The following is a 22,438-nucleotide window of genomic DNA, read 5'->3' as shown; positions in this document are numbered from 1 at the left end:
GGACGTCTCTTAGCGGCTGGCAACGCTAACGGCAGGTAAGCACGGGAAGACTCGTGAAGATTTTTCAACACGATGAAAAATGTCCACGAGAGCCCCGAGTACCGACGAGCGGCCATTAGCGTATTGGGACGACAGATGGCACAATGGGCTAAGTGTTCGGCTGGCAACCGGAAGGTAGCCGGTTCGAATCCCGTTTGGAGTGCATACTGTCGTTGTGTCCTTGGGCAAGACACTTCACTCACCTTTGCCTGTGTGTGAATGTGTGTGAGTGATTGGTGGTGGTCGGAGGGGCCGTAGGCGCAGATTGGCAGCCACGCTTCCATCAGTCTGCCCAGGGCAGCTGTGGCTACAGAAGTAGCTTACCACCACCGAGTGTGACTGAGGAGTGAATGAATAATGCGATGTAAAGCGCCTTGAGTATTAGAAAGGCGCTATATAAATCCCATCCATTATTATTATTATTAGCGTAAATCTCCGAGTTTGAATCGGGGCAAACTCGGGAGAGCTCCTGGAATGAACTCGTACCGTGGGACAGGGGTTTTAAAACACAGCGTTCCGTTATGAAACGTCTTTGTGCTGATTTCGGCATCTCTGTGAAGATTGGTTTATGATTCGGGTTTGTGGTGTGGAATTGTAAATGAGGGCCGCAGATGTTTTTGAAAGCTGGCATCTGTACAGAGTGGATATGTACTTTCACAGTCCCACTATGTTTATGATGTGATCCCTCAGAAATGTGACACAATCTCATGAATCTGGGACTCGATGGAGTTTAGAAAGATGAGGGAGGGGGACCTCATTGTAAACTACCCAATGATGAAAGGCCTGGATAGAGTGGAATTGGAGGGGATAAAAACATAGACAATAGGTGCACGAGGAGGCCATTCAGCCCTTCAGGCCAGCACCGCCATTCAATATGATCATGGCTGATCATCCACAATCAGTACCCCGTTCCTGCTTTCTCCCCATATCCCTTGATTCCATTAGCCCTAACAGCTAAATCTAACTCTCTCATGAAAACATCCAGTGAACTGTGGCCTCCACTGCCTTCTGTGGCAGAGAATTCCACAGATTCACAACTCTCTGGGTGAAAACGTTTTTCCTCATCTCAGTCCTAAATGGACTCAGTCCTTATTCTTAAACTGTGTGTGACCCCTGGTTCTGGACTCCACCAACATCGGGAACATTTTTCCTGCATCTAGCCTGTCCAATCCCTTAAGAAATCTGGATGTTTCTATAAGATCTCCTCTCATCTTTCTAAATTCCAGAGAACATATGCCCAGTCGATCCACTCTTTCATCATATGTCAGTCCCGCCATCCCAGGAATTAACCTGGTGAACCTACGCTGGGCTTCCTCAATAGCAAGAATGTCCTTCCTCAAATCAGGAGACGAAAACTGCACCTTTCCACTTGTGGGAGAGTCTAGGACCAGAGGACACAGCCTCAGAATTAAAGGACGTTCCTTTCGGAATGAGATGAGGGGGAATTTCTTTAGGGTGGTGAATCTGTGGAATTCATTGCACAAACAGCTGTGGAGGCCAAGCCAATGGATATTTTTAAGGCAGAGATAGATAGATTCTTGATTAGTACGGGTGTCAGGGGTTATGGGGAGAAGGCAGGAGAATGGGGTTAGGAGAGTGAAAGATAGATCAGCCATGATTGGATGGGGGAGTAGACTAGATGGGCCGAATGGCCCAAAGTCTGCTCCTGTCACCCATGAACCTATCTCATGGACTTGCAGGGAATGGAGGGATGTGGAGCATGTGCAAGCAGACAAGATTCTGGTGAAGGGTCCCGACCTGAAACGTCACCTATCCATGTTCTCCACAGATGCTGCCTGACCCGCTGAGTTACTCCAGCACTCTGTGAAACGTCACCTATCCATGTTCCCCACAGATGCTGCCTGACCCGCTGAGTTACTCCAGCACTCTGTGAAACGTCACCTATCCATGTTCTCCACAGATGCTGCCTGACCCGCTGAGTTACTCCAGCACTTTGCGTCTATTTTTGTAAACCATCATCTGCAGTTTCTTGTGTCACCTTGAGATTGGTTCAGTTTTTGAGATACAGCATGGAAACAGGCCCTTCGGCCCACTGAGTCCATACTGACCATCGAATAGTTGCTGCCTGGCCTGCAGAGTTCGTCTAGCTTAGTTTGTGATCTAGACTCCAACATCTGCAGTCGCCTGTGTCTATAGATAGAAAAAATGGCAGCATCTGTGGAGAACATGGATAGGTGACGTTTCGGGTCGGGACCCTTCTTCAGGCTCAAGAAACTGCAGGTGCGGGTTTACAGAAAAAGACACAAAGTGCTGGAGTAACTCAATAGACAATAGACAATAGGTGCAGGAGTCGGCCATTTGGCCCTTTGAGCCACACCGCCATTCAATGTGATCATGGCTGATCATCCCCAATCAGTACCCCGTTCCTGCCTTCTCCCCATATCCCCTGACCCCGCTATCTTTAAGAGCCCTATCTAGCTCTCTCTTGAAAGTATCCAGAGAACCGGCCTCCACCGCCCTCCGAGGCAGAGAATTCCACAGACTCACAACTCTCTGTGAGAAAAAATGTTTCCTCGTCTCCGTTCTAACTCAAGAAACTGCAGGTGCTGGTTTAAAGAAAAAGACACAAAGTGCTGGAGTAACTCAGCGGGTCAGGCAGCATCTGTGGAGAACATGGATAGGTGATGTTTCACAGACTGCTGGAGTAACTCAGCAGGTGCAGCAGCATCTGTGGAGCTAAGGAAATAGGCAACGTTTCGGGCCGAAACCCTTCTGGGTTTCGGCCCGAAACGTTGCCTATTTCCAGAAGGGTTTCAGCCCGAAACGTTGCCTATTTCCTTCGCTCCATAGATGCTGCTGCACCATAACTCAGTGGGTCAGGCAGCATCTGTGGGGAACATGGATAGGTGACGTTTTGGGTCTGGCCCAGGGTTCAGCTCCCTGTAGATAATGGGGTGTCAGTGAACGGCTTTTAACACTGGCCTGTTTGAAATTCTGCTTTAACAGAAAATAACACTCGTCCCAAAAATGATCTTCCCTCATTACCGGATTTTATTTATGTTCTATTTAATTCGAGCTGAAATGATTCCTGATGCTAAGTGACTGAACACAGAGAGTCGGGTCCCCCTCTCCATGCCTGCCGCATGTTATTTATTTCCACTGAAGTCCTCATTAAATTATTTTGCTCTCTACAGAGGAGCGCTGCTGACCTCGTTCATCTTAAACTGAATGGCCAATCTCGCCGCTGTCTGGAAGTGATCTGAATAATAATAATAATAATGGATGGGATTTATATAGCGCCTTTCTAATACTCAAGGCGCTTTACATCGCATTATTCATTCACTCCTCAGTCACACTCGGTGGTGGTAAGCTACTTCTGTAGCCACAACTGCCCTGGGGCAGACTGACGGAAGCGTGGCTGCCAATCTGCGCCTACGGCCCCTCCGACCACCACCAATCACTCACACACATTCACACACAGGCAAAGGTGGGTGAAGTGTCTTGCCCAAGGACACAACGACAGTATGCACTCCAAGCCGGATTCGAACTGGTGTTCATATGCGCAGTAATACTCTTGATTATGTAGGCTTTAGGAGAGCTCCCCCTCCCCTCCCCTCCCCCCACTCACCATCAACAACACCACAGTCACATCTGTGGAGTCCTTTAAGTTCCTGGGAACCATCATCTCCAAGGACCTTAAGTGGGGGGCTACCACAGTCAAAAAGGCCCCACAGAGGATGTACTTCCTGCGGCAGCTGAGGAAGCACAATCTGCCACAGGCAATGATAGTCCAATTCTACACGGCCATCGTAGAGTCTGTTCTCACCTTCTCCATCATGGTCTGGTTTGGCTCGGCCACCAAGCACGACACCTGGAGGCTGCAGCGAATCGTCCGATCAGCAGAGAAGGTTATTGGCTGCAACCTTCCCTCCATTGATGAACTGTACACTGCAAGGGCCAGGAAGCGAGCGGGCAAGATCATCTCTGACCCCTCTCACCCTGGCCACAAACCCTTTGAATCACTTCCCTCTGGAAGGCGACTCCGGGCTGTCAAAGCTGCCACAGCCCGACATAAAAATAGTTTTTATCCACGAGTAGTTGCTCTACTCAGCCAAAAATCTGTGGCCTCCCTTTGATCTGGTATTTTGTTGGTTCACATGCTTGATCAATGGTGTTTTATCATTAATGTTTTATTATTATTAATGTTTAGTGTTTTCTGAGTCATTCGTAACTGTCACTGTATGTCATGTTGTTACTTGTGGGCGGAGCACCAAGGCAAATTCCTTGTATGTGAATACTTGGCCAATAGACTTACTTACTTACTTACTTAATGCAGTTCCTTAAGGGCCTGTCCCACTTGCCGATTTTTTTCAGCGACTGCTGGCATCATTGACTGACGTATCAGGTCACGGAAAAAGGTCGTGTGCAAGCAGACAAGATTCTGGTGAAGGGTCCCGACCTGAAACGTCACCTATCCATGTTCTCCACAGATGCTGCCTGACCCGCTGAGTTACTCCAGCACTCTGTGAAACGTCACCTATCCATGTTCTCCACAGATGCTGCCTGACCCGCTGAGTTACTCCAGCACTCTGTGAAACGTCACCTATCCATGTTCTCCACAGATGCTGCCTGACCCACTGAGTTATGGTGCAGCAGCATCTATGGAGCTAAGGAAATAGGCAACGTTTCGGGCCGAAACCCTTCTGGAAATAGGCAACGTTTCGGGCCGAAACCCGGAAGGGTTTCGGCCCGAAACGTTGCCTATTTCCTTAGCTCCATAGATGCTGCTGTACCCGCACCCGGGTTCCATCCCGACTACGGGCGCTGTCTGTACAGGAGTCTGTACCGTTCTCCCCGTGACCCGCGTGGGTTTTCTCCCAGATCTCCGGTTTCCTCCCACACTCCACAGACGTACGGGTTTGTAGGTTAATTTGGCTTCGGTAAAAATTGTAAATTGTCCCTAGTGTGTGTAGGATGGTGTCAGTGGGCGGGGATCGCAGGTCGGCACGGACTCGGTCCACCCAATGGGCCTGTTTCCGAGCTGTGTCTCTAAACTAAACTAAACATTGAACAAAGAAACTACAAAATGTTTTTGATTCATACAATCTTTCCCTGCTGGCCTCTCGTTTCTCCCTCGATTCCATCTTCAGTAGCTGACACCTGAATCTCACAAACTCCCTGTCCAAATCCTCTCAGCTCTCTGTCCCTTTCTCTCTAGAAACACAGAAACATAGTCAACAGATGCAGGAGTAGGCCATTCGGCCCTTCGAGCCAGCACCGCCATTCAATGTGATCATGGCTGATCATCCCCAAACAGTACCCCGTTCCTGCCTTCTCCCCCTATCCCTTGATTCCACAAAATCCAACTCTCTCTTGAAAACATCTAGTGAATCGGCCTCCACCGCCTTCTGAGGCAGAGAATTCCACATTCACAACTCTCTGGGTGGAAAAAATTAGGTCGCCCAAGTGGGACGGCCCCTTAAGGCACTGCGCACTTACTATGTTCTTGGAGAGGAACATGGATTCATATCCAAGATTATTGATTAAAATAACAACTCTCTGATTCAGAAACCACAGCCCCTTCACATTCGAAACTAATCATTTGGCTGCTTGATTACTACTTTAGTTTAAGAAGGAACTGCAGATGCTGGAAAATCGAAGGTAGACAAAAATGCTGGAGATACTCAGGAGATGAGGCAGCATCTATGGAGCGAAGGAAATAGATGACGTTTCGGGTGAAGACCCTTCTTCAGACTTCTTGTTTACTGTAGTTTATTTCAGTTTAGTTTGGGGATGGTTCAGTTGCCTGATAACAGCCGGGAAGAAACTGTCCCTGAATCTGGAGGTGTGCGTTCGTTTTCACACTTCTGTACCTCTTGCCCGATGGGAGAGGGGAGAAGAGAGAGTGACCGGGGTGAGAGACTGGTCCTTGATGATGCTGCTGGCCTTGCCGAGGCAGCGTGAGGTATAAATAACATCGTAAGGTTTAGAGATACAACATGGAAACGGGCCCTTCGGCCCATCGCGTCCACGCCGACCAGCGATCCCCGCACACTAACACTATCCTACACACACTAGGGACAATTTACACATGCACCAAGCCAATTAACCTACAAACCTGTACAACTTTGGAGTGCGGGAGGAGACTGATGTTCTCGGAGAAAACCCACGCAGGTCATGGGGAGAACGTACAGACTCCGTACAGACAGCGCCTGGAGTCGGGATCGAACCTGTGTCCCTGGCGCTGTGAGGCAGCAGCTGTATTTGCCTGTGAAGCTGCTGCAAGCAACATTTTCCTTGTACCTGTACTTGACCAGATGACAAAAAACTCCACTTGGATAAGAAGTCTGAAGAAGGGGCTCGAACCAGAACGTCACCCATTCCTTCTCTCCACAGATGCTGCCTGTCCCGCTGAGTTACTCCAGCTTTTTGTGTCGACCTTCGACTTGTCGAAACAACTGCAGATGGGGTGGGAAGATTGCAACCTTCATGTGGTCCGCCCTGTTTCGACGAATGCAATCAACCCGGCGTGCACAATCAAATAAGATCAAATAGAACAAGTTGCCCTACAACTTCAGGCTGTGCACGCCATACGCAAGAAGAAGAAGAACTGCAGATGCCGGTTTGCAGAAAAGCTGCAGAGTGCTGGAGTGACTCAGCGGGTCAGGCAGCATCTCTGGAGAACGTGGGTAGGTGACACTTCGGGTCTTCAGACTGATGGATGGTCCCAACCTGACAACATCTGCATGGTTTGGCCCAACAACATCAGCTGTTGATGGAGTGTAACTCTGGAAAAACCCGTCGTACTTCCGCAAGGATTAGTGTTTTCCCAAACCTCAAGAGCCAAGGCAATTAAAGTTTTAAAGAGAGAAAAATAAAATCCCATTTTTGCTTTCTCCTGCTGCGGTCAAATGCCAAAGCATTTGATGAAGTCAGTGGAAAAATCCTCTACGACTTCACCAGCAAACTTGACAAGATGCGGACTCGAGTTACGCTGTGTTCACCAAGAAACTGAAAAATAAGGAGAATTAGTTGTGTGGGAAGGAACTGCAGATGCTGGTTTAAATCGAAGGTAGAGACAAAGTGCTGGAGTAACTCAGCGGGACAGGCAGCATCCGGTGCAGGGAGAGGTTACGAAAACTAGGACTCTTTTCTCTGGAGCATCAGAGGGCAGACCTGATCGTGGTACATCAAAGGACTGAGATGAGGAAAAACCTTTCCACCCAGAGAGTTGTGAATCTGTGGAATTCTCTGCCACAGAAGGCAGTGGAGGCCGATTCACTGGATGCTTTCAAGAGAGAGTTAGATTTAGCTCTTAGGGCTAACGGAATCAAGGGATATGGGGAGAAAGCAGGAACGGGGTACTGATTGTGGATGATCAGCCATGATCATATTGAATGGCGGTGCTGGCCCGAAGGGCCGAATGGCCTCCTCCTGCACCTATTGTCTGTGTTTCTGTGTAAAATGACCAGAGGCAGAGATAGGGTAGACAGTCAGAACCTTTTCCCCCAGGGTGGGAGTGCCAAGGACCAGAGGGCGTAGCTTTAAGGTGAGAGGGACAAAGTTTAAAGGAGATGTGCGGGGCAGGTTTGTTTTACCCAGAGGGTGGTGGGTGCCTGGAACACGCTGCCATGGGTGGGGGTGGAGGCAGATACGATAGTGGTGTTTAAGAGGCTTTTAGACAGGCGCGTGGATATGCAGGGAATGGAGGGATACGGATCACATGCAGGCAGAGGGGATTAGTTTAACCTGGCATCATGTACAGCACGGACATTGTGGGCCGAAGGGCCTGTTTCTGCACTGTCCATGTTCCATGAACAGTATGGTAGCAATGTAGTCATTACATTTGACACATTCACTTCATATATTTCATTGCGTATAGACATAAGGAACATGCTAGGCACGGACATTGTGGGCCGAATGGCCTGTCCCTGTGCTGTACTGCCCTATGTTCTAGTACCAGTGATATTAGAGGAGGTCAGTTTGACTTGGTAACTTGGAGAGAAACCAGGTACAGGACACTGAGTTGGATGATCAGCCATGATCACATTGAATGGCGGTGCAGGCTCGAAGGGCCGAATGGCCTCTACTCCTGCACCTATTTTCTTTGTTTCTATGTTTCTATGTTCGGCACAGACATTGTGGGCCGAAGGGCCTGTTCTATATTCCATGTTGTAAGTATCTCTGATTGGAAACTTAAATTAGGTCAGTTCCACTTGGTCTTGATCAACCTCTTGCAGAATTTCTAAAGTCCCAGAACTTCAGGGAATTCTCTGGGGTCTCTGAAATGCTGCATAAACTTTGTAAGGAATGCGGAGAATGGAGGGCTGAAAGCCTGTGTTTGACTCACAGAGGTAAGGTTATGAAATAGTGGATGAGGGCATGGGTGGGTGGGTGCGGGCGGGAGCTGGAGGAGTTGGCCGGGTAGATAGAGGATGTATTGTCGTTGCGATGAAGGCTGAGCCTCCTCGGAACAACTAGGAACACAACAAACACACTGGACTGTCAGTCGCGGGTGCCTGCACAAGGCGGACGCATCCTGGAACAGCCCTGGTGAGTCTAACATCGCTTTTAAAATTAATCTCACCTGGCTTTTTATTCACACAGGGAACGTATTAAGAAAACAGATTTCTGGAGACATTCGTTTCAATTCACGGGGCGATGTGAAATCGGTTTTGTTTTTAACGTGTGTGAGACTCTGCTTTTTTTAACAAAGCTTTGAACAAAAAAAAATACTTGACCTTAGACATTAGTTGAAGCTCGAGTGAAAGTTGTATAACTTACCACGCAATGTTTGGGAATGTTTTGGGCCACTCACCCCATAAAAACTAATTGAAGGCTTGCAAAACAGAGCCGTTTCACTGCAATTAGTTGCCAATTAGCCTGTCGTTTGCATTAAGCAGGGTTTGTGTGAGAATGTGTCGCTGGACGAACGGCTACAACGGATTAATTTGCACAAAGGGACTTGTTCCATTTTTTCATTGTTTTATGTGAAGCTTTTCATAAACAAGAAAGTTATTCTTGTTTATGCTTTCAGTTTACCTCTGTCAAATACTTTCACTCTTTTGGTGATTTATATCCATTCTCTTGTTCATCTTGTACTCCAGAACTGTTGCAAAGCTGAGCTTTGTTTAATAGTGTTCAAAAGGGAACTGCAGATGCTGGAATATCGAAGGTACACAAAATTGCTGGGGAAACTTCTTCTGAAGAAGGGTTTCGGCCCGAAACGTCGCCTATTTCCTTCGCTCCATAGATGCTGCTGCACCCGCTGAGTTTCCCCAGCAATTTTGTGTACCTTTGTTTAATAGTACTCTCCCTCTCTCCCCCTCTCTGTCTCTCTCCCTCTCTGTCTCTCTCCCTCTCTGTCTCTCTCCCTCTCTCTCCTTCCCTCTTTCCCACTCTCTTTCCCCCTCTCCCTCTCCCTTCTCCCTTCTCCCTTCTCCCTTCTCCCTTCTCCCTTCTCCCTTCTCCCTTCTCCCTTCTCCCTCTCCTTCCCCCTCTCCCCCCCTCATTCCCACTCCCTCTCCTCCCCCCCCCCCTACCCCTCTCCTCCCCCTACCTCTCCCCCCCTCATTCCCACTCCCTCTCCTCCCCCCCCCTACCCCTCTCCTCCCCCTACCTCTCCCCCCCCCCCCTCTACCCCTCTCTCTTTCCCTCACCGCCATTGCCAGCACCGCCATTCAATGTGATCATGGCTGATCATCCCCAGTCAGTACCCCGTTCCTGCCTTCTCCCCATATCCCCTGACTCCGCTATCTTTAAGAGCCCTATCTAACTCTCTCTTGAAAGCATCCAGAGAACTCCGGTTTCCTCCCACACTCCAAAGACGTGCGGGTTTGTCGGCTAATTGGCTTCAGTAAAAATTGTAACTTGTCCCTCTTGTGTGTGGGATAGTGTTAGCGTGCGGGGATCGGTGGGCCGAGTGGCCTGTTTCCGCGCTGTGCCTCTATACTACCTACAGTCTAAAGAGACCCTTCTTCAGACAGAGTTACTCGAGCATCTGGGTGTGAAGTCTGGAGATGTGGGATCGGAGACGGCTAGGCTGGGAGGTATTTTTTCCCCTTTGGAGCGGGGGAGACTTCTTGAGGTTTGACCTGGTTTATCCATTCATGGAGTCGTCGAGAAAAGAAAATAAGTCGTGAAAAGAAGAAGAAAATAAAAACCCGAAACAAAAACAGAAAATGCAGGAAAGAGCTGATCCAATATTTTCTGTCTGAGCTGCAGTCCGAGTTATTGGAAGAAAGATAAATGCTGACTTGTGTGTTTTCACCGTCTAAGTATTAGAAACATAGAAACATAGAAAATAGGTGCAGGAGGAGGCCATTCAGCCCTTCGAGCCAGCACCACCATTCATTGTGATCATGGCTGATCGTCCCCAATCAATAACCCGTGCCTGCCTTCTCCCCATATCCCTTGACTCCACTAGCCCCTAGAGCTCTATCTAACTCTCTCTTAAATCCATCCAGTGACTTGGCCTCCACTGCCCTCTGTGGCAGGGAATTCCACAAATCCACAACTCTCTGGGTGAAAACGTTTTTTCTCACCTCAGTCTTAAATGACCTCCCCTTTATTCTAAGACTTTGGCCCCTGGTTCTGGACTCGCCCAACATTGGGAACATTTTTCCTGCATCTAGCTTGTCCAGTCCTTTTATACTTTTATATGTTTCTATAAGATCCCCCTCATCCTTCTAAACTCCAGGGAATTATTAAACCAGTGAATATTAATCATTAAATCCAATAAATATTAAACCAAAGCAGGCAAGGTCCCTGAGTCGTGCTGACATTCCGTCTCAATGTCAAAGCCATCCTGTGCGACCCCTTTATACAAACTCTGTCACTCAGTTGTAACACGTCAGTGCTGACTATACAGAGTCTGGGCACACTCACACTCACATCACACTCACATCTGTCACACTCACATCTGTCACACTCACATCTGTCACACTCACATCTGTCACACTCACATCTGTCACACTCACATCTGGCACACTCACATCTGGCACACTCACATCTGTCACACTCACATCGCTCACACTCACACTCACATCACACTCGCATCTCTCAGCCAGTCTCTATAAAAGCTGCTGGACTCTTCACAGATCCTTGGTTAGTTTGGTTGTCAGGGGTTTACACAATAGACAACGGGTGCAGGAGTCGGCCATTTGGCCCCTCGAGCCAGCACCGCCATTCAATGTGATCATGGCTGATCATCCACAATCAGTACCCCGTTCCTGCCTTCTCCCCATATCCCCTGGCTTCCGCTGTCTTTAAGAGCCCTATCTAGCTCTCTCTTGAAAGCATCCAGAGAGAAGGCAGGAGAATGGGGTTAGGAGGGAGAGATAGATCAGCCGTGATTGAATGGCGTTGTAGACTTGATGGGCCGAATGGCCTAATCCTGCTCCTATCGCTTATGCACTTACGACCCCTCCCATTCCCACAGTGTCCGTTCTGTCCTGGGCCTCCTCCACTGTCAGAGTGAGGCCCAGCGCAAATAAGCGAGTTCGGTATTCCGACTGCACATGCCCAGTTCATAGGTCACTGGAGATGAACATTCTCGGTAGCTGAGCTGCTGCGCTTGTACAGACCCAAAGATATTAGAGTATCTTTGGACTGGAGTTGGGGACTGGGGGACATTACCCGCCTCTGCAACCAACGTGCAAACCCCGGCACTCCCCGCGGAATGTTCAACTAAACACATCTGTGAGCAAAACACAAACACGCCCGTCTTTCACCCCTCCCCCCTTCTCTCTCCCCCACCTCTCACCGTCTCTCCGCTGGTCCAGTCTCTCTCCCCCCCCCCCCTCTCTCTCTCTCGCTGTAACACCCCACTCTCCCACTTTTTTTCCTCGAATGACCTTTGACAAATCCCATCATTCCTTGAGTTTTTCGGAATACCGAACTCACTTATTGGAGGAACAGCACCTCATGTTTCGCTTGGGCAGCCTACACCCCAGCGGTATGAACATTGACTTCTCTAACTTCAAGTGACCCCTCCCCCTTCCCAGTTCCCCCACCACATTTTATCTTTCTTGTCAACTTCTCCCACTTAACACTGTTCTATTCTGCATGTTCTTTGATCTCCATCCCCTTTGCCCTGTTTTCACACCTTGCACATCCTTGTCTCTCTATCTCCCTCCCCTCCGAAGAAAGGTCTCGACCCAAAACGTCACCCATTCCTTCTCTCCAGAGATGCTGCCTGTTGCACCAGCATTTTGTATCCATGGCTTAAACCAGCCGTTCCTTCATACACAAATCTCTAAAACATTTCAGTGTTATATCTTGCACTGAATATTGTACATTAATCTGTGCTCTGTGGACAGTTTTGAAACATAGAAACATAGAAACATAGAAATTAGGTGCAGGAGTAGGCCATTCGGCCCTTTGAGCCTGCACCGCCATTCAATATGATCATGGCTGATCATCCAACTCAGTATCCTGTACCTGCCTTCTCTCCATACCCTCTGATCCCCTTAGCCACAAGGGCCACATCTAACTCCCTCTTAAATATAGCCAATGAACTGGCCTCAACTACCCTCTGTGGCAGAGAGTTCCAGAGATTCACCACTCTCTGTGTGAAAAAAGTTCTTCTCATCTCGGTTTTAAAGGATTTCCCCCTTATCCTTAAGCTGTGACCCCTTGTCCTGGACTTCCCCAACATCGGGAGCAATCTTCCTGCATCTAGCCTGTCCAACCCCTTAAGAATTTTGTAAGTTCCTATAAGATACCCTCTCAATCTCTTAAATTCTAGCGAGTACAAGCCGAGTCTATCCAGCCTTTCTTCATAAGACAGTCCTGACATCCCAGGAATCAGTCTGGTGAACCTTCTCTGCACTCCCTCTATGGCAATAATGTCCTTCCTCAGATGGCAATAATGTCCTTTGAGTCGCACGGTGGCGCAGCGGTAGAGTTGCTGCCTCACAGCGCCGGAGACCCGGGTTCGATCCTGACCACGGGTGCTGTCTGTACGGAGTTTGCACGTTCTCCCCGTGACCTGTGTGGGTTTTCTCCGGGTGCTCCGGTTTCCTCCCACGCTCCAAAGTCGTGCATTGTAGGACAATTGGCTTCTGTAAATTGTAAATTGTCCCGAGTGTGTGTAGGATAGTGCTAGTGTACGGGGGGATCGCTGGTCAGTGCGGACTCGGTGGGCCGAAGGGCCTGTTTCCACGCTGTATCTCTAAACTATGCTTAACTAAACTAAAGAATATTAAAGGTAGACAAAAATGCTGGAGAAACTCAGCGGGTGCGGCAGCATCTATGGAGCGAAGGAAATAGGCAACGTTTCAGCCCGAAACCCTTCTGGAAATAGGCAACGTTTCGGGCCGAAACCCGGAAGGGTTTCGTCCCGAAACGTTACCTATTTCCTTCACTCCATAGATGCTGCCGCACCCGCTGAGTTTCTCTAGCATTCTTGTCTACCTTAGATTTTCCAGCAACTGCAGTTCCTTCTTGAACACACTGTATCTCCAAAGTAACTAAACTAAAGAAACTAATGCCCCTGTCCCACTTAGGAAACCTGAACGGAAACCTCTGGAGACTTTGCGCCCCACCCAAGGTTTCCGTGCGGTTCCCGGAGGTTTTTGTCAGTCTCCCTACCTGCTTCCACCACCTGCAACCTCCGGCAACCACCTGCCACCTCCGGGAACCGCACGGAAACCTTGGGTGGGGCGCAAAGTCTCCAGAGGTTTCCGTTCAGGTTTCCTCAAGGGATGATCAGCCATGATCACATTGAATGGCAGGTGCTGGCTTGAAGGGCCGAATGGCCTCTACTCCTGCACCAATTGTCTATTGTCTATAATAAATAAGTTCTCCTCTCTCCGACGAGACTTCGGCAACACCCTCTCTCACTGCTGCCCTTCTCTGAGAGAGAAAAATTAAAATAATATATTTTGTGTCCATCTGGACATGAGATCATTTGGAAAGGGAGCTTAGAAATGAATCACAGAGCCAGCCGTGACGTTGTGGATTGGACTGGGTTACTGCGATGGTTTCTAATGGGTGGATATTGGTCCAGGGAGATCTTTAGTTTAGTTTCGTTTAGAGATACAGCGCGGAAACAGCCCCCTCTGCCCACCGAGCCCGCACCGACCAGTGATCACACCGCCTGTATATTATACCTATACCTACACACTAGGGGCAATTTACAATTTTACCTAAGCCAATTAACCTACAAACCTGTACGCCTTTGGAGTGTGGGAGGAAACCAGAGTTCTCTGGATGCTTTCAAGAGAGAGCTAGATAGGGCTCTTAAAGATAGCGGAGTCAGGGGATATGAGGGAGAAGGCAGGAACGGGGTACTGATTGGGGATGATCAGCCATGATCACATCGAATGGCGGTGCTGGCTCGAAGGGCCGAATGGCCTGCTCCTGCACCTATTGTCTATTGTCTATTGTCTATTGTCTATTGTCTATTGTCTATTGTCGATTGTCTATTGTCACCCAGAGAAAACCCACGCAGGTTACGGGGAGAAGGTACAAACTCTGAAGAAGGGTCCCGATCTGAATCCTCACCTATCAGTTTTCTCCAGAGATGCTGCCTGACCCGCTGAGGAAGCTTAGTTTAGTTTAGTTCCGAGATACGACGCAGGAACAGGCCCTTCGGCCCTACGAGTCCATGCCGACCATTGATCACCCTAGTTCAATGTCCTACACACTAGGGGCAACGTTACCAGTTAACCTTCAAACCTGCATGACTTTGGGATGTGGGAGGAAACCCATGTGGTCATTGGGAGAGCGGGCAAACTCCGTACAGACAGCACCTGAGGTCAGGGTCGAACCCGGGTCTCTGGCGCTGAGAGGCAGCAGCTCTACCCGCTGCACCACCGTGCTGCCCATCACAGTGTTAAATGCCCCTGTCCCACTTAGGAAACCTGAATGGAAACCTCTGGAGACTTTGCGCCCCACCCAAGGTTTCCGTGCGGTTCCCGGAGGTTGCAGGTGGTTGCCGGAGGTTGCAGGTGGTTGCCGGAGGTTGCAGGTGGTTCCCGGAGGTTGCAGGTGGTGGAAGCAGGTAGGGAGACTGACAAAAACTAAGGGAACCAAGGGATATGGGGAGGATGGGCCGAATGGCCTAATTCTGCTCCTATCAGTTATGCTCCGAGCTTAATTTATCGTGACATTGTGTTCTCACGGACAAGATGGGCCGAATGGCCTGCTCCTGTACTGTACTGTTATATGTTCCATGCAACTGACAACTTATTCATTCAGAAAACACAAGAACACAGAGAGCTGTGAGTCTGTGGAATTCTCTGCCACAGAAGGCAGTGGAGGCCAGTTCACTGGATGCTTTCAAGAGAGAGTTAGATAGAGCTCTAGGGGCTAGTGGAGTCAGGGGATATGGGCTGGAACGGGGTACTGATTTTGGATGATCAGCCATGATCATATTGACTGGCGGTGCTGGCTCGAAGGGCCGAATGGCCCACACCCGCACTACACTGCATCATCAAAGACCCACACCATCCTGGCCACACACTCATCTCCCCACTACCTTCAGGTAGAAGGTACAGGAGCCTGAAGACTGCAACAACCAGGTTCAGGAATAGCTACTTCCCCACAGCCATCAGGCTATTAAACCTGGCTCGGACAAATCTCTGAACATTAATAGCCCATTATCTGTTATTTGCACTTTATCAGTTTATTTATTCATGTGTGTGTATTTACGTATATAATGGTATATGGACACACTGATCTGTTCTGTAGTCAATGCCTACTATGTTCTGTTGTGCTGAAGCAAAGCAAGAATTTCATTGTCCTATCTGGGCCACATGACAATAAACTCTCTTGAATCTTGACTTGACCTGATTGTCTATGTTTCTATTTACTCTGGTCCTGATTTGGGTCAGTTTTGATGTTGGTGACAAAACGATATCTGGTCTCTTCTTTTCCCAGAAATACGTTTCCTGCGGACAATGACGCATCTGGGATACTTCCTGTCCATCGGCTTGCTGCTGACCGCCGTGGTCGAGTGCCAACGGCGGCCGTTCAGACCAAAGCCCCCTCGGACCAGGCCGCCCAAGGCGCGCAAGCCCCCCAAGGCCCCAAAGCCGAGCAAAGCGGCCTTCAGCGAACCCGTGGAACCGATTCACCTGACCACGCTGCCTCCACCGCTTCCCCCGGGCCCGCGCTCCGTCTTCTCCGACTGCCCCAGGGAGTGCGTCTGTCCGCCGGACCACCCCAGCGCCCTCTACTGCGACAGCCGCAACCTCAGGGTGGTCCCACTCATCCCACCCAGGATCGAGTACCTCTACCTCCAGAACAACTTCATCGAATCCTTGCCCGTACTTTCCTTCCGCAACGCCACCCAGCTCAAGTGGATTAACCTGGACAACAACAGGATCTCCAGTCGCAAGGTGGACAAGGACCTCTTCACCATCCTGAACAAGGTGCTCTTCCTGTACATGGCCCAGAACAGGCTGGACGAAGTTCCCGCCAACCTCCCCCCGAGTCTGGAGCAACTCCGGCTGTCCAGGAATCAGATCTCCAAGATCCCTCCGGGCACCTTCAACCAATTGGCCAACTTGACCTTGCTGGACCTCCACCACAACAACCTGCTAGACAACGTCCTCAACAAAAACACCTTCAAGGGTCTCAAGAGCCTGATGCAACTCAACCTGGCCCACAACTCCTTGAGGAAGATGCCCCCCACAGTCCCTCCGCACATCTTCCAGCTCTTCCTCGACAAGAACAGCATCAGCCAGATCCCCAATAACTATTTCAAGAAGTTGCACCAGTTGACGTTCCTGAGGTTGAATTTCAACCAGTTGACGGACAAGGGGATTCCCAACGGCATCTTCAACGTGTCCACGCTCCTTGGCCTCCAACTGTCCAACAACAAACTCAACTCCATACCCATCATCAACCCGAAGCTCGAGCACCTGTATCTCAGCTACAACCACATAGAACGTAAGTCCATCGGCCGGGCTATTGAGTGGACGAGTCAGGAAGTCAAGGGCCTGTCCCACTTACGCGACATTTTCGGCGACTGCCAGCACCCGCCATAGGTCGTTTTAGGTCGCCGAACATTTTCAACGTGTTGAAAATCCTGCGGTGACCAGAACAAGGTACGACGACTCTTTGCGCGACTACTCACGACCGTACAGGCCTCACCCCGCGACATGTCGCCTGTACGGTCGTGAGTCGTCTCCTCAGTCGCCCAAAGAGTTGTAGCGTCTTTCTGGTCGCCGCTGGGTTTTCAACATGTTGAAAATTTTCGCCGATCTATGACGGGTGCCGGCAGTTGCCGAAAAAGTGGCGTAAGTGGGACAGGCCCTTATTGATGGGACATTGGTCAGACTGCATGTGGTGTCTTGTGAGCAGTTCTGGTCACCTTCATCGCAGGACGGATGTGGAATCTTTGGAGAGAGGGTGCAGAGGAGGTTTACCAGACTGCGCAAGAAGGAACTGCAGACGCTGGTTTAAACCGAAGATAGACACCAAAAGCTGGAGTAACTCAGCGGGACAGGCAGCGTCTCTGGAGAGAAGGAATGGGTGACGTTTCGGGTCGAGTCCCTTCTTCAGACCGAGAGTTTCTCCCTCTTCCCTGACTCTCTGCCTGAAGAAGGGTCTCCACCCGAAACGTCACCCATTCCTTCTCTCCAGAGATGCTGCCTGTCCCGCTGAGTTACTCCAGCTTTTTGTGTCTATCTTCGTGCTGGCTGGATCAGAGGGCATAGTATAAGGAGAGGTTGAACAAACTTGGATAGATTTTTGGAGAACATCAAAGGTTGAGGGGAGACGATAGAAGTATATAAAATTCTGAGAGGCTTAGATAGGGTAGAGAGTCAGAACCTTTTTTCTGGAACAAGGCGTACAAAAGGCAAACAGGCTTGTGGGTTAAGTGGCTTATGTAAATTGCCCCTAGTGTGTAGGGAGTGGGTGAGAAGGTGGGATAACATAGAACTAGTGTTTACAGGTGATCGATGGTCAGCGTGGACTCAATATACAATAGACAATAGGTGCAGGAGTAGGCCATTCGGCCCTTCGAGCCAGCACCGCCATTCAATGTGATCATGGCTGATCATCCCCAATCAGTACCCCGTTCCTGCCTTCTCCCCATATCCCCTGACTCCGCTATCTTTTAGAGCCCTATCTAGCTCTCTCTTGAAAGCATCCAGAGAACCGGCCTCCACCGCCCTCTGTGGCAGAGAATTCCACAGACTCACAGCTCTCTGTGAGAAAAAGTGTTTCCTCATCTCCGTTCTAAATGGCTTACCCCTTATTCTTAAACTGTGTGTGGCCCCTGGTTCTGGACTCCCCCAACATCGGGAACATGTGTCCTGCCTCTAGCGTGTCCAAACCCTTAATAATCTTATATGTTTCAATGAGATGCCCTCTCATCCTTCTAAACTCCAGAGTGTACAAGCCCAGCCGCTACATTCTATCAGCCAACTCGGTGGGCCACAGGGCCTGTTTCCACGCTGTATCTCTAAACTAAACCAAACATACAAGCCTTGCCCCAGACACAAAATGCAACACTCAGAACACAAGGATAAAATGGTCATGACAATGAAAAATATTGTCCTTTGATTTTGACGAAAGTGATTAAAACATTTAAATCAATAAAAAACTAAATCTAAACTCTGAGGTTGCTAGGAGACCGGATCGAAGTTTGTTTTACACGGAGGGTGGTGGGTGCCAGGAACACGCTGGTGGGGGTGGTGGTGGAGGTGGAGGCAGAATCGATAGTGGTGTTTAAGAGGCTTTTAGACAGGCGCATGGATATGCAGGGAATGGAGGGATACGGATCACATGCAGACAGACGATAGATGGTCTTGGCATCATGTTGGGCACAGACATTGTGGGCCGAAGGGCCTGTTGTTGTGCTGCACTGTTCTATGTCCTATGTTCTATGTTGCATGGATGATCAACCATGATCACATTGAATGGCGATGCTGGCTCAAAGGACCGAATAGGCTACTCCTGCACCCATTGTCTATGTTCTATTCTACACAATGTTCTATGTTCTGTTCTATGTTCTATGTTCTATGATCTACATTCTCTGTTCTATGCTCTACATTCAACGTTCTACGCTCTACGCTCTACGTTCTGTTCTACTTCCTGTGTTTATACGTTCTACGTTCTATGCCCTGTGTTCATACGTTCTACGTTCTATGCCCTGTGTTCATACGTTCTACGCCCAGTGTTTCTACGTTCTACGTTCTACGCCCTGTGTTTATATGTTCTACGCTCTACGCCCTGTGTTTGTACGTTCTACGCCCTGTGTTTGTACGTTCTACGCTCTACGTTCTACGCCTTGTGTTTGTACGTTCTACGTTCGACGCCTTGTGTTTGTACGTTCTACGCCCTGTGTTTATATGTTCTACGCCTTGTGTTTGTACGTTCTACGTTCTACGTTCTACGCCTTGTGTTTGTACGTTCTACGCTCTACGTTCTACGCCCTGTGTTTATATGTTCTACGCCCTGTGTTTGTACATTCTACGTTCTACGCCCTGTGTTTGTAGTTCTACGTTCTACATTCTACGCCCTGTGTTTGTACATTCTACGTTCTACGCTCTACGCCCTGTGTTTATACGTTCTACATTCTACGCCCTGTGTTTATACGTTCTACATTCTACGCCCTGTGTTTATACGTTCTACGTTCTACGCCCTGTGTTTGTACATTCTACGTTCTACGTTCTCCACCCTGTGTGGTACGCTCTCACCCAGAGCCTCTCTGCCTTTCCCGTTGCAGGCATCAACGGGAGTGAGGTGTGCCCGCGTTCGCTCACCAGCATCGCTCTGAACTCGCACGATCTGGAGGCCGTTCCCCGCCTGCGTTACATACGCCTGGATGGCAATGCCCTGGCGCCGCCCATCCCCATAGACTTCATGTTGTGCTTCAGGCTCCTCCAAGCCATCGTCATTTGAAGATCAGCGCCTCGAGATTACGCCTCATCTCCTCTCCCCCTTGTTTAACCAGTGACTGTCACCGTTCACACCGCCCTTCAGATTCTTGGCGCCATTGAGTGAAATGTTCTGACGCTAAAGTGTTCAGACACAGTATGGGCGGCACGGTGGTGCAGCGGTAGAGTTGCTGCCTCACAGCGCCGGAGTCCCGGGTTCGATCCCGACTACGGGCGCTGTCTGTACATGGTTTGTACGTCCTCCCCGTGACCTGCGTGGGTTTTCTCCAAGATCTTCGGTTCCCTCCCACACTCCAAGGACGTACAGGTTTGTAGGTTAATTGGCTTGGTAAATGTAAATTGTCCCCAGTATGTGACTCGCTGGGCCGAAGGGCCTGTTACTGCCTGTGTCTCTAAGCTAAAGTGAACAAAATAGTATTTTCTTCCTCACAGAAGGCTGCTGAAGGCTTCAATTAATTCAGAGAGACCGCTTTACACACACACGCACACGCACACGCACGCACGCGTACACAGACGCACACACACACAAGCAAACACACGCACACATATACACACACTCACACACATATACACACACACACATATACACACACACACACATATACACACACACACACACACACATATACACACACATACACACACACATACACACACATACACACACACACATATACACACACACACATATACACACACACACACACACACACACATATACACACACACACACACACACACACACACACACACACACACATACACACTGAGTCCGCATCGACCATCGATCACCCGCTCACACATTAGTTCCATGCTATCCCACTTTCTCATCCACTCCCCACACTAGGGGGGCAATTTTACAGAGGGGCCGATTAACCTACAAACCCGCACGTCTTTGGGATGTGGGATGAAACCGGAGCACCCGGAGAAAGCCCACGCGGGTCACTGGGGAGAAGGTGCAAACTCCACACGCAGACATCACCCGGAGTCAGGATGGAACCCGGGTCTCTGGCGCTGTGAGGCAGCAGCTCTACCCGCTGCACCATCGTGCCGCAGTTTCTCTTCACCACTTTACTCAGTATCTGGCCCTTAAATGGCCAGTGCAGTTAAATATTATTCCAGTAAAGGCCCTGGAATATTCAATCCAAGAAGTTCTCGTGGAAGTCCGTAGACCCCTAATTAATACTGGCCCACCGCCGATATACCGGCACCCTTAGTTCCTGAGCCTTGCCGGGTTATCCCTGATGCCGGATCAACAGAGGCCACGGTATCACAACTTTCCGCCTCAGGGGGGCGCCATACCTCGGAAGTCGGCTATGGGAACGGATCTGCCGGCTCCGGCCGGCCCGGAGTTCCAGAGCCCCGGCCGCAGGGGGCAGATTCGACCCGCTGATCGGCCGCGGAAGTCCCAATGAGGTCGAGATCGGCCGCCTCGCCCGGCCAAGGCACCACATTTTCGGGGGGACTTCCGGGGGGGGGGGGGGGGGGGGGGGGGGGGGGGGGGGGGGGGGCGCATGTTATTGGGTCTTTAAAGCTGCAATATTTTATAGCTGATAGCAAGTTTTTAAATTGTAAATGTTTCCACACATTTCTTTTCCCATCTTATGAATCAGTTTATAAGTATGGAGAATATTAACATAAACAACTTGGAGATTTAGGAGCTTAGGGTGATGTTCCAGAAGACAACTTCTGTTCATCTCTCCCCATTTTCAGAGCTTTGCGTTAGCAATGTCAAATTTTAATGCTCAAATATTTAATATTAATTATACAACGGCTTGCAAAGATTTCGGGGTTCAAATGTTAAAAGTTTGTGTTTTGTGATATTAATCCAGTGCGCAACGTATTTTACAGTGATCGTTGCAAGATTTAAGTCCCATTATTGTATACGTTCATACACAGAGCTTTCTCACACACTTTGTGTCTGTCTTTGCTTCGTTGCCATACAGTATGGAAACAGGCCCTTCGGCCCAACTTGCCCACACTAGCCAACATGTCCCAGCTGCACTAGTCCCACCTGCCCGCGTTTGGTCCACACCCCTCCAAACCTGTCCTGTCCAACTGTTTCTTAAGGGTTGGGATAGTCCCAGCCTCAAGTACCTCCTCACACGCCTTGTGTGAAAAAGTTACCCCTCAGATTCCTATTGAATCTTTCCCCCCCCTTCACCTTGAACCTGTGTCCTCTGGTCCTCGATTCACCTACTCTGGGCAAGAGACTCTGTGCGTCTTCCCGATCTATTCCTCTCATGATTTTGTACACCTCTATAATATCACCCCTCATCCTCCTGCGCTCCAAGGAATAGAGTCCCAGCCTACTCAACCTCTCCCTGTAGCTCACACCCTCTAGTCCTGGCAACATCCCGGTTAATCTTCTCTGCAGCTTTTCCCAGCTTGTGTTCCGGTTACTTTGCAGGGTATTGTATATACTGCAGTGCAGTTTAGTGCATTTCTTGCGGAGAAATAATCATTGTAGATTTTGTCTACTCCAAATAAAGAAATGGAATACGAGTTCTTCAGCAAAAGAGGATGTGAGTTTTATTTTTAATGCAATCGGGTACAGTAAAACAGGATTAGGCCATTCG

General features: G+C 49.4%; 1 protein-coding gene across 2 annotated transcripts; it reads left to right on the top strand.

Annotated features, from left to right (window-relative positions):
* Positions 1-8,266: 8,266 nt before the first annotated feature.
* Positions 8,267-20,117, top strand: LOC116987043 (proline and arginine rich end leucine rich repeat protein). Of its 2 annotated transcripts, none has more exons than XM_033042936.1 (3): positions 8,267-8,354; positions 15,886-16,899; positions 19,688-20,117. In XM_033042936.1, the coding sequence occupies exons 1-3, from the start codon at positions 8,288-8,290 to the stop codon at positions 19,861-19,863; spliced, it is 1,257 nt and encodes a 418-aa protein (XP_032898827.1). In that variant the 5' UTR covers positions 8,267-8,287; the 3' UTR covers positions 19,864-20,117. The 2 variants fall into 2 exon arrangements, with proteins under 2 accessions (XP_032898827.1, XP_032898828.1); XM_033042937.1 differs by lacking the exon at positions 8,267-8,354 and adding an exon at positions 8,392-8,553.
* Positions 20,118-22,438: the final 2,321 nt, after the last annotated feature.

This window comes from Amblyraja radiata, chromosome 24 (genome assembly GCF_010909765.2).
Source record: "Amblyraja radiata isolate CabotCenter1 chromosome 24, sAmbRad1.1.pri, whole genome shotgun sequence".
Classification (NCBI taxonomy): domain Eukaryota; kingdom Metazoa; phylum Chordata; class Chondrichthyes; order Rajiformes; family Rajidae; genus Amblyraja; species Amblyraja radiata.
The sequence above is the reverse complement of the archived record's forward strand: the minus strand, read 5'-3'. Positions and strand labels throughout refer to the sequence as shown.

Excerpts from the sequence above, each read along its gene's own strand:
- LOC116987043 (XM_033042936.1), top strand. The coding sequence starts at position 8,288 with ATGCTGCATAAACTTTGTAAGGAATGCGGAGAATGGAGGGCTGAAAGC. Across the intron at positions 8,355-15,885 it reads CCTGTGTTTGACTCACAGAG|AAATACGTTTCCTGCGGACA; the intron begins GTAAGGTTATGA and ends TTCTTTTCCCAG. Across the intron at positions 16,900-19,687 it reads CAGCTACAACCACATAGAAC|GCATCAACGGGAGTGAGGTG; the intron begins GTAAGTCCATCG and ends TTCCCGTTGCAG.